General features: G+C 51.3%; 1 protein-coding gene across 1 annotated transcript in view; it reads right to left on the bottom strand.

The window, feature by feature from the left end:
- LOC121286082 (tetra-peptide repeat homeobox protein 1-like) overlaps positions 1–12,367 on the bottom strand; it is a 47,790-nt gene extending 35,423 nt beyond the window's left edge. The window contains exons 1-3 of the mRNA XM_041203080.1: positions 11,948–12,367; positions 3,147–3,919; positions 2,986–3,004 (exon numbers count right to left, since the gene is read on the bottom strand). Of these exons, the coding sequence (XP_041059014.1) occupies positions 2,986–3,004; positions 3,147–3,919; positions 11,948–12,367 (1,212 nt within the window). The remainder of the gene's footprint in view (positions 1–2,985; positions 3,005–3,146; positions 3,920–11,947) is intronic.
- Between the last annotated feature and the right edge of the window lie 4,369 nt (positions 12,368–16,736).

The raw sequence follows: 16,736 nt of genomic DNA on the forward strand, positions 1-16,736 counted from the left end.
AGAGGGGGAAGAGGCGAGAAGAGGGGGAAGAGGCGAGAAGAGGGGGAGGGGGAGGGGGGAAGAGGAGGATGGGGAGGGGGGAAGGGGAGGATGGGGAGGGGGGAAGGGGAGGATGGGGGGAGGAGGAAGAGGGGGGATGGGAGGATGGGGAGGGGGGAAGGGGAGGATGGGGAGGGGGGAAGGGGAGGATGGGGAGGGGGGAAGGGGAGGATGGGGAGGGGGGGAAGGGGAGGATGGGGAGGGGAGGGAAGGGGAGGATGGGGAGGGGGGAGGGGGGGGGGGAAGGAAGGGGAGGGGGGGGAAGGAAGGGGAGGGGGGGGGAAGGAAGGGGAGGGGGGGGGAAGGAAGGGGAGGGGGGGGAAGGAAGGGGAGGGGGGGAAGGAAGGGGAGGGGGGGGGAAGGATGGAAGGGGAGGGGGGGGAAGGATGGAAGGGGAGGGGGGGGAAGGATGGAAGGGGAGGGGGGGGGAAGGATGGAAGGGGAGGGGGGGGGAAGGATGGAAGGGGAGGGGGGGGGGGAAGGATGGAAGGGGAGGGGGGGGGAAGGATGGAAGGGGAGGGGGGGGGAAGGATGGAAGGGGAGGGGGGGGGAAGGATGGAAGGGGAGGGGGGGGAAGGAAGGGGAGGGGGGGGGAAGGATGGAAGGGGAGGGGGGGGGAAGGATGGAAGGGGAGGGGGGGGGAAGGAAGGGGAGGGGAGGGGGAAGGAAGGAAGGGGAGGGGAGGGGGAAGGAAGGGGAGGGGAGGGGGAAGGAAGGGGAGGGGAGGGGGAAGGAAGGGGAGGGGAGGGGGAAGGAAGGGGAGGGGAGGGGGAAGGAAGGGGAGGGGAGGGGGAAGGAAGGGGAGGGGAGGGGGAAGGAAGGGGAGGGGGGGGGAATGAAGGGGAGGGGGGGGGAAGGAAGGGGAGGGGGGGGGAAGGAAGGGGAGGGGGGGGGAAGGAAGGGGAGGGGGGGGGAAGGAAGGGGAGGGGGGGGGAAGGAAGGGGAGGGGGGGGGAAGGAAGGGGAGGGGGGGGGAAGGAAGGGGAGGGGGGGGAAGGAAGGGGAGGGGGGGGAAGGAAGGGGAGGGGGGGGAAGGAAGGGGAGGGGGGGGAAGGAAGGGGAGGGGGGGGAAGGAAGGGGAGGGGGGGGAAGGAAGGGGAGGGGGGGGAAGGAAGGGGAGGGGGGGGGAAGGAAGGGGAGGGGGGGGGAAGGAAGGGGAGGGGGGGGGAAGGAAGGGGAGGGGGGGGAAGGAAGGGGGGGGGGGGAAGGAAGGGGAGGGGGGGGAAGGAAGGGGAGGGGGGGGGAGGAAGGGGAGGGGGGGGGAAGGAAGGGGAGGGGGGGAAGGAAGGGGAGAGGGGGGGGGAAGGAAGGGGAGAGGGGGGGGGAAGGAAGGGGAGAGGGGGGGGGGAAGGAAGGGGAGGGGGGAGGGGAAGGAAGGGGAGGGGGGGAGGGGAAGGAAGGGGAGGGGGGGAGGGGAAGGAAGGGGAGGGGGGGAGGGGAAGGAAGGGGAGGGGGGGAGGGGAAGGAAGGGGAGGGGGGGAGGGGAAGGAAGGGGAGGGGGGGAGGGGAAGGAAGGGGAGGTGGGGAGGGGGGGAGGGGAGGGAGGGGGGGAGGGGAGGGAGGGGGGGAGGGGAGGGAGGGGGGGAGGGGAGGGAGGGGGGAGGGGAGGGAGGGGGGGAGGGGGGGAGGGAGGGGAGGGGGGGGGGGGGGGGAGGGGGGGAGGGGGGGGGGGGAGGGGGGGAGGGAGGGGGGGGAGGGGGAAGGAAGGGGAGGGAGGGGGAGGGAGGGGGGAGGAGGGGAGAGGGGAGGGGGGGAGGTGGAGGGGGGAGGTGGAGGGGGGAGGGGGGGAGGTGGAGGGGGGAGGTGGGGTGGGGAGGGGGGGAGGTGGGGTGGGGAGGGGGGGAGGTGGGGTGGGGAGGGGGGGAGGTGGGGTGGGGAGGGGGGGAGGTGGGGTGGGGAGGGGAGGGGGGAGGTGGGGTGGGGAGGGGAGGGGAGGAGGTGGGGTGGGGAGGGGAGGGGAGGAGGTGGGGTGGGGAGGAGGTGGGGTGGGGAGGGTCCAAGTACAGAAATTTAAAATGTCTGACGACCTGGAATAAAGAACAATTTAAAGGGCTAATGGAGCATTGCATTCCCACCCATTCCGATAATGGCCAAAGTGGTGAAAATTATAAAGCTAGAGCTAAACCCTCTGATGTGTTGTTCAGTTCTGGACACCACACCGCAGAGATGTTAATTGGGCTTGGAGTGGGTTATGCACAGAATCATTAGAATGATACCGGTGCTAAACTATTAGAGCAGGTGGCATATACCAGGCTTGTATTCCCTTGTGTGGACGTTTTGCTCCCAGGTATGAGTGGCAGTGGAGTGTTCAGTTTTTTGGTTGGTGCTTTTACCAGCAAGGAGACCTAGTGTTTGATCGGTCTCAGAATGTGAGGCCTGATTTCTATGGCATATCAGATATCAGAACACCTCCCAACTCACATCAGCAAATAAAAAGGAACTTCTATTTCTACAGCAGTTTTCATCACCTCAGGAAGTACTTTTTAGGTGTCGTTATTTATACTGTTGGGCAAAGAACAGCCAACTCAAACACAGCAAATTCCTACAAACTATAGCTAATTGTTGATTATAATCAGATGCTACCAAAATTATCCACTTTTGCTTGATACATAATTATGGGCCAGGTCACCAGAGAGGACTCCTCTCCTTATGAAAGTGTGTTGTGGGTTCTTTTACGTCCACCTTGAGGGTTTAACGTCTCATGTGAAAGACAACCCCTCCAAAGTGCAGCACTCCCTTACCCTCGCTTATGTCCTCAAGTCCCTTGACTGGGATTTGAAGCCATAGCCCCCTCAGTCTTAAAAGAAACTTATCACCACTGAGCTGAAGCTGACATTCAGCAGTCAGTAAGCGGACCCTAACGTCAGTATTCAGTGGGGTGAGTTATTAATTTTCTCAACATTTAGTTAGCAAGAGCTGATAAACAGAGTAAAAGTCACTGACCTACCTGGTGCAAGCAGGGCCAGCTGTCGACATCCAGAGGTTTCACCGAAAACAGGAACAAAACATTAAGAGTTAGCAAAACTTCTGGAAACAAGAAACAAAGCTCTGGCCACATCCCCTGCTCCCCACCCAAACCGCCCGTTTCCCCCTCCCTCCCTCCCTTACCAGAAGAGGTGGCCGCACAGACTGATGACCGCGTCCTTCGCCGTGTCCAGGCAGATATTACACTCAAACGTGCTGTCCTGCCCCCTGCTGTCCCCGGGGCTGGGGCCGGGCCCCGGACCTCTGCTGTCCGCGGGGCCGGGCCCCGGACCTCTGCTGTCCGCGGGGCCGGGCCCCGGACCTCTGCTGTCCGCGGGGCCGGGCCCCGGACCTCTGCTGTCCGCGGGGCCGGGCCCCGGACCTCTGCTGTCCGCGGGGCCGGGCCCCGGACCTCTGCTGTCCGCGGGGCCGGGCCCCGGACCTCTGCTGTCCGCGGGGCCGGGCCCCGGACCTCTGCTGTCCGCGGGGCCGGGCCCCGGACCTCTGCTGTCCGCGGGGCCGGGCCCCGGACCTCTGCTGTCCGCGGGGCCGGGCCCCGGACCTCTGCTGTCCGCGGGGCCGGGCCCCGGACCTCTGCTGTCCGCGGGGCCGGGCCCCGGACCTCTGCTGTCCGCGGGGCCGGGCCCCGGACCCTCTGCTGTCCGCGGGGCCGGGCCCCGGACCTCTGCTGTCCGCGGGGCCGGGCCCCGGACCTCTGCTGTCCGCGGGGCCGGGCCCCGGACCTCTGCTGTCCGCGGGGCCGGGCCCCGGACCTCTGCTGTCCGCGGGGCCGGGCCCCGGACCTCTGCTGTCCGCGGGGCCGGGCCCCGGACCTCTGCTGTCCGCGGGGCCGGGCCCCGGACCTCTGCTGTCCGCGGGGCCGGGCCCCGGACCTCTGCTGTCCGCGGGGCCGGGCCCTGTCTCGGTCACGGCCGCCGAGCTCAAACTTGCCATCTCGCTGTTAGCAACACTCACACATCCGGCTCGTCACCGGAACGGACCGCACTGCAGCAATCGCTTCCCCCACAACAAGAGCCTGGTGGAAGGTTCCGATTCCCGACAGGCTCAATTCAATTCCCCTCCCTCCACACCTTAAACCAGCTTATATTTCAACTCTTTCTTGGACTCACTCATGTTCTGTCGAAGGGTCATGAGGACTCGAAACGTCAACTCTTTTCTTCTCCGCCGATGCTGCCAGACCTGCTGAGTTTTTCCAGGTAATTCTGTTTTTGTTTTCAATTCACTGGGGCAGCTTCACCATCTCATCCTCAATTCAATGTTACCAAACTTTGCAGTGAATCCAAGCAGATTACCATTTGAAGCTCATTTTATAGCGTCGTTCACCACCTTAAATGTAGGTCCCTTACAGTCAATTTATAATGGGGAACAAATAAATGGCTGACCAACTAAATACATACTTTGGTTCTGTCTTCACAAAGGAGGACACAAATAGCTTACCAGAAATGTTGGGGAACACAAAGTTTAGTGAGAGGGAGGAACTGAAAGAAATCAGTATTAGTACGGAAATGGTGTTGGGGAAATCGATGGAACTGAAGGCTGATAAAGCCCCTGGGCCTGATAATCTACATCCCAGAGTACTTAAGGAAATGGCCCTAGAAATAATGGATGCATTGGTGGTCATCTTCTGAGATTCTACAGACTCTGGAACAGTTCCTACAAATTGGAGGGTAGCTAATGTAACCCCACTATTTAAAAAGGGAATTATAGACCATTCAGCCTGACTTCGGTAGTGGGGAAAATTCTAGAGCCCATTATAAAAGATTTAATAGCTGAGCACTTGGAAAACTGTGGCAGAATCAGACAGAGTCAGCATGGATTTACGAAAGGGAAATCATGCTTGACAAATCTGGAATTTTTTGAGGATGTAACTAGTAGAGTTGATGAGGGGGAGCCAGTGGATGTGGCTTATTTGGACTTTCGGAAGGCTTTTGACAAAGTCCCACATGAGAGATTGGCGAGTAAAATTAATGTGCATGTGATTGGAGATAGTGTATTGAGATGGATAGAAAAGTGGTTGGCAGACAGGAAACAAAGAGTAGGAATAAACAGGTCTTTTTCCGAATGGCAGGCAGTGACTAGTGGGGTACCGCAGGGATCAGTGTTGGGACCCCAGTTATTCACAATATATAATAATGATTTAGATGAGGGAACTAAATGTAATATCTCCAATTTGCAGATGACAAAGCTGGGTGGGAGGGTGAGCTGTGAGGAGGATGCAGAGATGCTTCCGTGTGATTTGGGCAAGCTGAGTGAGTGGGCAAATGCATGGCAGATGTGGATAGATGTGAGGTTATCCACTTTGGTAGCAAAAACAGGAAGGCTGAATGGCTATAAATTGAGAGAGGGCAATGTGCAACAAGACCTGGGTGTCCTCGTACACCAGTCGCTGAAGATAAGCATGCAGGTGCAGCAGGCGGTAACGAAGGCAAATGGTATGGTGGCTTTCATAGCCAGAGGATTCGAGTACAAGAGCAGGGATGTCTTACTGCAATTGTACAGGGCCTTGGTGAGACCGCACCTGGAATATTGTGTGCAGTTTTGGTCTCCTTATCTGAGGAAGGATGTTCTTGCTATAGAGGGAGTGCAGCAAATGTTTACCAGACTGATTTGTGGGATGGCGGGACTGACATATGAGGAGAGATTGAGTCAGTTAGGATTATATTTGCTGGAGTTCGGAAGAACGAGGGAGGGTCTCATAGAAACCTATAAAATTCTAACAGGACTAGACAGAGTAGATGCAGGAAAGATGTTCCCGATGGTGGGGGAGTCCAGAACCAGGGGTCACAGTCTGAGGATACGGAGTAGACCATTTTGGATTGAGAGCCAGAGAATGGTAAGCCTGTGGAATTCGCTACCACAGAAAGTAGTTGAGGCCAAAACATTGTATGTTTTCAAGAAGGAGTTGGATATAGCTCTTGGAGCGAAAGGGATCAAAGGATATGGGGAGAAAGCGGGAGTAGGCTATTAAATTGGATGATCAGCCACGATCTTAATGAATGGCGGAGCAGGCTCGAAGGGCCGAATGGCCTACTCCTGCTCCTATTTTCTATGTTTCTATATTTAAGACCTGTTACTTTACAGACATTGAAGTATTATTCAAAATGTAGTCGCTGTTGTATTTTTAAATTTTTTCACGGGATGTGGGCTTCACTGGCTGGGCCAGCATTTATTGCCCATCCCTAGTTGCCTTGAGAAGGTGGGGGTGAGCTGCCTTCTTGAACCGCTGCAGTCCCAGTGGTGTAGGTACACCCACAGTGCTGTTAGGAAGGGAGTTCCAGGATTTTGACCCAGCAACAGTGAAGGAATGGCGATACATTTTCATGTCAGTATGGTGAGTTAATTGGAGGGGAACTTTCAGATGGTGGTGTTCCCATGTATCTGCTACCCTTGTCCTTCTAGATGGTAACGGTCATGGGTTTGGAAGGTGCTGTCAAAGGAGCCTTGGTGAACTCCTGCAGTGCCTCTTTTAGATGGTACACACTGCTGCTACTGTGAGTCCGTGGTGGAGGGAGTGAATGTTTGTTGATGTGGTGCCAATCAAGCAGGCTGCTTTGTCCTGGACGGTGCCAAGCTTCTTGAGTGTTGCTGGAATCTAGGGTGACCAGCTCCCAGAGAAAGCTTAAGGGACAGTTTGGCATGGAGGCGAGCCTGTAAGAGCTGTGGGGAGGCAGACGCTTGGAGGAGTTTTACAGACTATTGGGAGGATACCGGGGGTGCGCTTGTCCTTTTTGCACATGTGCAAAGCACAAACATAAGAAACATAGGCAAAACAGGGTCCCGGCTTCAAATAGGATAACCCAATCCCGTAAAACGCGGGATAGTTGTTCACCCTGCTGAAATCACACCCGCCCAGGCAAATGGAGAGTATTCCATCACACTCCTGACTTGTGCCTTGTGGAGAGATTTTGGGGTGTTAGGAGATGAGTGACTCACTGTTGTAAAGAAATTTTTCTTTATTTCTGTTGGACTATGGATTTAAAACTACAATGGCTGCAATTTGAAAGACATGTCTACTGGAACAGGATGAGAGATATAATAATGTTGCAGTCCTGGAACAGAGTGTACCATGAAAGACAGGATGGTGCCGGAAAAGAGTCCTGGACCAAGGGAGCTGCCTGACAACTCTGACCGGGTGACCAGGGTTTTGTGTAGTAGCAGTGCAACAGAAAGCTCCTGGCCTGCAAAGAGAAAACACCCAAAAATCTCTGTTCCTAATATCCCTATAACCTGTTCTCTCTCTGAAAACCCCTGTAAAAAGGAAAATTGTAGAGACATTGAAAAGCAAGTTCTCAACCAGTGAAGTTTCGGGGCTTGAGCCTAGGATATTTTGGAACAAAAGACAATGACGATTTGGGTGTAGATTTAGTAAGTGATAGAAGTTAAAAGGAAACACCAGGTTTGGACTATCAAAGATAAGATGATACTGGAAACTGCTAAAGCTTTCCTGCAAGTGGAAAAGATGTCCCTGAAGATTTTACAGGGGACCCCAAAAGCCAAGTTAATCGATCTGGCAAGTAAATTAAGAGTAGGATTGCCAGCCAAAGCTAGGAAGGCAGAGATAATCAAAGAGATGGCACAGCATTTGAAATTGGAAGGAATACCCGAGAGACCAAGTTCTCCAAGGGCTGGTTCATTGGAATGGGCTCAAATTCAGTTGCAAATAAAGAAATTGGAACTAGAGGTGGCAGAAAAAGAAAGGACAGAGAAAGAAAAGGAGAAGGAAAGAGAGAGAGAGCATTCCAAAGGGAACAGGTAGAAAGGGCAATCTAGAGGTAAGAGGCAGAAATGGAAATGTAAAAACTTGATTTCCAAAGGGAACAGGCAGAAAGGCAGGACAGAGAAAGAAAACAAGAAAGGGAATTAGAAATGGCAAGGTTAGAAAAGGAGGAAAGAGAGAGAGAGAGAATTCCAGCTTAAAATGCAGGCGGTTAAAAAAGAGACACCAGGAGGTGAGGCAGGACTTATTTCCAGATCAGAACCCAGTGGGTAGATGTTTAGTTTCTACAAACTCTTCCCAAGCTTGAGAAAAGGGATGTTGAAGAATTCTTTACTTCATTTCAGAACGGTCCTTGAAGCATACAGACAAAAGTTTCAAAATTTAAGAAAATAGCCTGGGCAAACTTACATTGAATTTGAAAGGGTTAAGCAAAGTAGTTTTGACAGCTGGATGCGAGCATTAGGAGTTGAAACTACCTATGAAGTTCTCAAAGAGACCATTCTCTTGGAAGAATTTAAAAACACCCTTCCTTCTGTAATAAGAAGCCATATTGATGACCAAAGGATTGCAACTGCTAGACAGGCAGCAGTAATGGCTGACGATTATGAGCAGATCCATAAAACCAAACCTTTTTTCCATCAACCTGAGAAATTTGAAAAGGATAGAAAGTGGGAGATTTAAAGGAAAGCAAGTAGACAGGGTAAAGAATGGATAGCTGGGAATACTTTGAGATCTTCTCCTCAAATCAGGAAGGAAGGCACTGAGGGTGGGGGTGAAACTTGAAGGCCTAAGTTTTTCCATTGCAATAAAGTGAGACACATTCGTTCAGAATGCTGGAAGTTGTAAGGGAAGCCCATGGGACTTATTGGAGTTCGGAAGAGTGAGTCCGAGAAGGGAACTCAGCAAGAAAATGCCATAACAAAAATAAAAATAGCTGGAAAAACTCAGCAGGTCTGACAGCATCTGCGGAGAGGAATACAGTTAACATTTTGAGTCCATATGACTCTGTTCTGATGAAGAGTCATACGGATTCGAAACGTTAACTGTATTCCTCTCCGCAGATGCTGTCAGACCTGCTGAGTTTTTCCAGCTATTTTTATTTTTGTTTCAGATTTCCCGCATCCGCAGTATTTTGCTTTTAAGAAAATGCCATCAGTCAAATTGTAGCTTTAACTACAAATAAGGTTTTGGAGGTAAACACTGCTGTGAATGAAGGTGCAGTGAATATGGTAGACGAAAGATATAAAGGGTTTTAGTCTAACAAGAAGGTAACCTATTTTTCATCAAGTAATGCAGCTAAACCCATAACTATATTAAGGGACACAGGAGCTAATCAAACTCTTTTGCTGGAGAATGACCTAGTTTTCCCTCCAGAGAGTTCAATGAAAGCTAAAGTATTGGTAAACGGGATAAGTGGAGAGTATATCCCAGTTCCATTGTACAAAGTGCATTTGGAATGTGATTTGTTTTGTGGATTGGTGGTTGGAGGAGTGTTAAGAAAATACCCATGGCTGGAGTTGATTTACTCCCGGGGAATGATTTGGCAGGAGTGAAAGTTATAACTTTGCCAACAATTATGGAAAGTCTGAGAGAGGCTAAAGAGACAGAGCAGTTACAAGAACAAGTTCCTAGTATTTTTCCATCAGGTTGGATGACCAGAGCAATGGCTAAACAAAGTCCATTACCAGAGGCCAAAGTAATACCACATGCAGATGTAAGAGTAGCCGAAACTTTCTTTAAGGATGAGGATAATTCAAAGGAAGTGTTTGGCAGGTCTTCATTAATTGAGGTTCAAAAAGCAGATCCCGAGTTAAACAAGTTAGCACAGTCAGCTCACACTGAAGCTGAGGCTGAAGGAGTTCCAGAGTGCTGTAGGCTCTCCCTACCTCTGGTTCGTTGGTTCACTCTGGGTATCAACAACTCAAAACTGCCAAGTTAATCCAAACCAAGCAAATTCATTTAATACTTCCAAGTTCTGTTTCTACAAGCATTGTATCACTCAGGCAGACTGAGCTGCCTTGTTGCTTGGATTGTCCGAGAATCAGATTTAAGTGGATGGTCAGTCCTCCCCATTCCTGTCTCCAAATAGTTTATCAGGCTACTTTGTTCCCGAGCTAGTCAAGCAGCTGATCAGACCACTCCACTTTCGAGTTAGTTAGCTAACATCTTGGGCTGCCTTCTCTTATACCCCATTCCATGCATGCAACCTTCATGAACAGTCCTTGATTGATCAACCCCACTGTCCAGTACTCAGTGATTGGTTGGCTGACCACTGGCCAGCGCCACAAGTTTGTCATGTCTGCCATGATCGGTTGACCTTTCATTGATTTCAGCACCTGCTTGCTTTAAGGGTCTTATCTCTCAGTCTCGACCACACTTGATAACTAGTTCCTTTGTTCTCTGTCTCTTGGGATAACTTAGACATTGTTTCATTCCGTGGCCACTCGGGTCACCAAGCAACCAGTCCCATGATACATCGATTGCATTGTTAGTGACCATAAATTTATTAATGTTACAACCTTGTTATTGGTATAACTTTATTATTTATATAAACTTGTTAATGACAGACTTTCAAACTCTAGCATTCTGATTCCCCCCACCCCACCCCCTTCCCAATCTCAGTGGGGTTATGCATTATTTTCAGTAAGTTCTGTTCTCAAAATCTGCTTATGTGCTCTCTCTAGTTGGTAGATCATGTCATGCGTATTTCATGAGTTCCATGGTGGCCACTTACATAGCTCCACCCTTTAAACCTTATCTGGCCCTTTCAGGGCTCAGTTAGGTTTAACTTAAACTTTTCCAATTTGTGATTGCCCATCCTTTGCCTACGGGTCCCATCTTGGAAAATCTCCCGCATGAATGCTTTTTGTTCCCATCTCTTACTTTGTTGTCTCATTTGACAAAAGGTAAGCGGGAGGCAAAGCAAGACTACAAGCTGTGCCACGATCAGCATGTGAGAACATCCTGACCCAGGGGTGGACTTACAAATTAATTCCCCAATCCCATAAGTCATCCCACCAAGTGGTGACCTGGATCTTTTCAATGTCTCATTGCACCTTCTCACTCCTTTGCTGGAGGAGGTAGTAGGTTTTCTGCACTCAGTTGAACCCTGTGTTTAATCCCTGTCAGGTGTTCTGGCAAAGGAGGTATGGGATGCGAGAATTAGTTTATGTATAGGCCCAGTCTGTCCCTCAGGTCTTCCTTGGCATTGAGAACCACTGTCTCCCACTGATGTATGTCCACTAATTCTACCTGGCCTATCCTCGAGGGGAGCACTGGGATAAAGCACACAGTGCTGTCGTTTAGGGGCCACTGGTACTGCTTCCATAGTGCAGTTGGCTGTTGCATTGAAACCACACAATGCCTCCTCAGTGGCATAAATAGGATGGGGCCACACTATATTACACTCCCTCAACGATGTGTCCAGTATCATCCCCTTGAATCAAATTGCATTAGGATGAATATTATGGTGCATGACATGATACTCATCCCTCATCACTCCAGCATTCTCTGCTTGGTACACATCCTTAGCTCTATGGCTCAGAATAATGATAGGTACTGCTATTATGAATTCTAGGGCAGAAATTTTACCTTGGCAGGCAGGCACGCACATGAGTTGACGTGCAGATATGCGATATTTCGGTCGGCGGGCACATGCTGGAATCGGCAGCGTGCCCGCTGACAATTAAAAGACCTGTTAAAGCCATGAACAAGGTAATGGAAACAAGTTTTTCACTGCCCGTCCAACCTTATAATTGTCGGGCAGGCGAAAAGGCCAAGTGGCCTTTGCACTTTTTTTGGAAACCTCACCAATGGGCAGGATAAGGTTTCCAACATCATATAAAAATGAAATAAAATTTTGTTTATAACATGTCCCTACTCGTGACAGAGTCACATGAAGGGACATGTTTTATAACGCTTTTCAAAGCTTTAGTATTTTTTTTGAAAACTCTTCATCTCCCTGAGGCTGCTCTGTGCACTTGCATGCATGTGCGAAGTTCGCGCTTGGCTCGCTCACCCTCCTCCCCCGGCACAGGCAGCTCTAAGAGCTGCTGCTCGCGTTTCACACTGAGCAGGCCTTAAATCGTGGTCCGGCCCTGATTGCGGGGGGTGGTTGGCTTCCCGCTGAGCCTGCCCGACAAGGTGTAAATTCTGCCCCTAGTAACATTCCATGCTTCACAAAACAATCAGCATTAATAGAATACACCTGCACTAATCCCCTGAGTTGGCACCCGGCCAAATTGGTAGGTCTTGAGGTCAGGTCCTCAATCTGTTCGTTGCTGATCCATAAGGGCACCTTCCCTTGGTGAATCTGTCTCTGCTCCACTATCCAACTACCATACATGGAGCAGGCACTGTTTCCTGCTGCCCTTTTCTCCGACTTATCCATTTCCCTGGGCAATACATTAGTTGTTCTTGCATGATCCTCAACAGCCGGTATCAACACCTTAACCCATTTCGTCAAGCCCTGGGCATTCTGAAACCCGTCTGTCTGGATTTGTTGCTCATCCCTTAGAACCTCCTTCAGCTGAGCGCTGAGGGTCTGAACCTTTTGATCCAAAGTAGTCAGATCCATGGCATTCACGATTCCCGTCCCGGTGTTGAACCTTGTTATGATATCACTCATTAGCCCCCTCCTTCTCCTCAACCTCCCCGGGGGCTTCTGCCTCAGCCCCAGGTCCCTGAGCCCAATCCCCCTCTGGAGCTTTGGCCTGCAGTCCCTGAGCCTGGGTTTCCTATTTCATCACCTGTTTTACCAATTTCTCATATAGTATTCAGGGTAGATTCGAGCTTCAAACCTGAGATGTTGACGTACATTATCATACAAACCTTTAGTCTACTTAACTAGACCAAGTCCATTTGTTGGCCCAGATACCTGATCAGGTTCTGACAAGTTCTGTGGTAGTCTCCGTTGTCATGGTAGACCCTACGGTAGTTGGGGTGGAGGTAGTCTGCGGGTAGGCCCAACCAATCACCAATCATCGGGGTCTCACTAATGTTTATGCTGCCACATTTCTGTTGTGTACCTTTCCTAGGCTTTGCCTCTGGCGGGTGCTGGACTCCTGTTCCCCTGAGAGGAAATTACACCAGCTGGCAGGCCACATCTGGCCCAAACTCCAGGGGCATCCAAACATCAGCCACGCACCTCGCAGTCCCAGTCTCCCCTCACCCCACCCCACCCCCAATCCCCCATGCCGTCACACACTGTACGCAAATTGTCGCTATCTCTTGGTAAATGCTGATCCATCTATCCTGATACAATCCATCTGTTATGTTAAATATTATCTCGCGGGAACTGTCTGAGTGGTATTTTTGTTAGATTGCACTGTTCCCTGTGGTCACCGCAATGCAGCCACTGCCATGATTCCCGTCAATAGGTGGCACTTCATGTTTTTCCAAACACAATATTTACAATTTGCTAAGGCTCTCTGCTAAGTCTTGCTGGAGAAGGTTACACTTAATACACTAGCACGTCCAGTAATCTTCTGCCTCCTGTAGCTTTGCCGTGTCGGGGAGTAATTGGGTGGGTGTCACCCTTTCCCCTCTCAGCAGGCCTCGTCCCAGACTAGTGGGCTTTTGGGGAGCCAGTTTCCTTTCGGTGTGTCCAACTAGCCACTCTCCCCTTAGGTGTGGACACTTTCTTCATTTGGTTGATATGGAACCATTTGATGCAGTTGGGCAATTGGACAGCATAGACCATGGGACTAGCCTTATCCACAATGTTGTATGGACCCTTGTACAATGGTTCAAACATTCCCACCCTTGCATAGTTCCTTACCATTAGCTGATTTCCAACATTCCAGTCCTGGGCCTTGCTCGGCCTCAGCAATAAATTGTTTTGCCGGTGCTTTTTCCCGATGTTCCCTTCTATTTCTAACAGTTTCAAGGTGGCTTGCATCACTTGCCCCATGAAGTGGCTTCCCTGATCCGATTCCTCTGTTTCAGGCAGACCCTATTTCTATTACTTAAGTTCTGGCAGTCCATGTAGCTGTAGCTGGTTTACGCAGAAAGGCTTCCACCCATTTAGTGAAATTGTCCACTAATACCAAGCAAGGTCTATTTCCCCTCTTGGTGGTGGGCAGGGGTCTGATAAAATTGATCTGGATTAACCAGCACGGCCCTTCCGCCCTCCGGGTAACTCCTAATTCAGCCTTCCTCATCTGGGGTTCCGGGTTGTTTGCCAGGCACACTAAGCATCCCTTCACATGGTCTTCCACATCTGATCTCATTCCTAGCCACCATTCCCAGCCAAGATGTTTAATACATTCCCAGGTCCCCTCATTTCCTGGATGTCCGGCTCCAGGAGCTCCATGGGCCAATTGCATTACTTCCTGACGGTACCCCTCAGGCATCACCCACTTGTCTCCTTTGAATAACATGCCTTTCTTCACCACTATGTCCTCAGCCTGCCAGGGTCCTTCTAATTCTTTTCCTCCCTGTTTTGCTTCAATAATAGCCTTTAGAACTGGCTCTTTATGCTGGACTTGTGTAGGGTCCGGGGCAGGGGTATGGACAAGTCTCCTTCCCCCGCCCATTATAGCTGTCATTATCCCCTATTTATAGGGTTCCTACAGGCTGCCTTTCTCAGCCCCCACCCTGTCCATCCATCAGTTCTTTTCTTCCCCTCCCACCTGACCTCAGTTTTCGAGTGGGCTGTATTACATACTTATTGTTGTAATTCTGTTGCCCTGGGTTCTTACTGATGACTTCCAAAATTGTGCGGAGCAGGGGGTTTCCCCTCAGCTGAGGTCAATCCTCTTCGCGCCCATATAGCTAATACTTGGTGCATGAGTTGCAAGTGAGCATGGAATCAGAACAGATGGTGTATTGCATGGGGAATTCCTGGGGGTTGGTGACCATATAGGCTACTGCTGCCAACTCAGCTTGTTGGGCACTGAGTTGATGGTAGCTTCAGGGCCAACTCCACTCTCCTCTCTGGGTCATAAATACCACATCTGATCCTCCTCTCCCCTTGTATCACTGAGCTAGAACTATCCGCTAAGGTGTCTTGCTCCTATGGGTGTATGCTTGAGTACATGCCACCCTTGGTGTCCCACACACCTTCTACTGTACAGAGGTGGGCTTCACCCTCATAGTCCATGTTCCCTGCCAGTTTTGGTTCATCAAGTGACCTAACCTTTAATTCCAATCTGTTTAAAAGCATCGTCCATTGGGCTAAACGTGCACTGCTCAAAGTGTCACCCTCGATCCTTCCCTCCAATGAAAGCCTTGTCACTGTGTGGTGGGTGGTCAGGGTTACACTGCATGTGCCAGCGTATACTGCAAAATATTTCACGGCCCAGAAAGTAGCTAAGAGGTGCCGCTCGGAGATGGAGTATGCTTTCTCTACGACGGACAATATGCGGGAGGCATATGCCACTGGTCGAGTTCGACCTGGCACCTCTTGCCTTAGAAGTGCACTGAGGCTCGAGTCTGTGGCCACTACTTCCAAGGTGAAACCCCTTTCGGGGCCCATGTCTCCTAAGGCAGGCACAGTCTGCAGATCGGACTTTACTTGGATGAAAGCATCCTCGCACGCCTCAGTCCACTCCCATTCAACACCTTTTCAGAGTAGGCTGAGCAGGGGAGCTGCTGTGGCTGTGTAACCCTCAATAAACTCCCTTCAGTACCTGGTTAGCCCCTGACACATTGTTGGATCGTTTTAGTTCCTGCACTGCCTTTTGTTTTCCCTCCTTGATGGCTCTTTCCCCAGGTCAAAGGGTCAATCCTAGGCACTGAACTTCTTTCCGCCCAATCTGACCTTTCCTAGGGTTGACCCTGAGCCCCATGCCCTGCAGCAGCTGCAGCAATTCTCCCAGAAGGTTCAGATGCTGTTCCTCAGTCTCCAAGAACAATAATAGATCATTTATATACTGCACTAACTGTTTGGGTTAACTGAACCCTTCCAACCCGTTTGCCATGCACTGGTGGAATATTGAGGGTGTGGAACCCTTGGGGTGCGCACGTCCATGTATATTGTTGGCCCTTAAACGTGAATGCGAATTTGTACTGGTCATTGGTCCTCACCGATATGGACCAGAACCCATTTGAAATGTCTAACACTATAAATACTTTTGCCTCACTGGGTATGGCTGCTATCAAATCAGCCACCTGTGGGCGCGCAGGCTGGGATATTCTCGTTCAATACATACCGTCATATGCCAGGATCCGTCCAGCTTCCGGACTGTCCAGATCGGTGAGTTTGCACTGGTGGCTAGAGGACACAATACACCCTGCTCCACCAGCAATGCTACCACAGTCTCCAGATCTTGCTCTGCTTCCTTTGGGAAGGGATACTGTTTCTGGAGTCAAGACATGGGGTCTCCTTCCACCTGCACCTCCCTCGCCTTCATCCTTCCTACAATCGATCTAAGTCTATCAGATACACCCCACGCTCTCCGTCCATACACATGTGGACACAGGGTCTTCCCCATTCATCATAAACTATCGGGCACAGATACGCGGCACGGGCACAGCCCCATCAGAACGTAGCGGGTGGTGGAAAGGTTGCCTTCTCCCTGCTGTGGGCATGAACCTTTCCCGTTTGCTCTTTCATTTTGGCTGTCTCCCAGTGCAGTTCCTCTATCCTTCTAGAGTCCCATGCGTCTTCCTTCTTTTCCCCTTTCACTGGAGGGGTCTTCCTCGAGGCCTTACATTCCCTCTTCAAATGTCCCTTCCTGCCACAATTGTAGCATTCCCCCCCTGGTCCCAGGGACCCACTACACCCTCTATCCTTTCTCTCCTGTTTCCAGGACTTGGGGGTAGTGTTCTTTGCCTCACACACCTTTCCCTTGGGCTTCTGTTCTAACCCAACCTTCTTGTCCCATTGCCTCTTCTCGAAGCGCAGGGTCATCTTTCTCAACACACCAACTTCAGTGTTGTTGGTTGATTCGGGGTCAAAATCTTCAAAGGCTGTTTGGAGATAAGTTAGTGAGTGGGCTATCAGTGTTCGCAGCCAGTGGTTCAAGTTACCACCTAGATTGGCCCTAATCAAG

Source organism: Carcharodon carcharias, chromosome 13 (assembly GCF_017639515.1).
Source record: "Carcharodon carcharias isolate sCarCar2 chromosome 13, sCarCar2.pri, whole genome shotgun sequence".
Lineage (NCBI taxonomy): Eukaryota > Metazoa > Chordata > Chondrichthyes > Lamniformes > Lamnidae > Carcharodon > Carcharodon carcharias.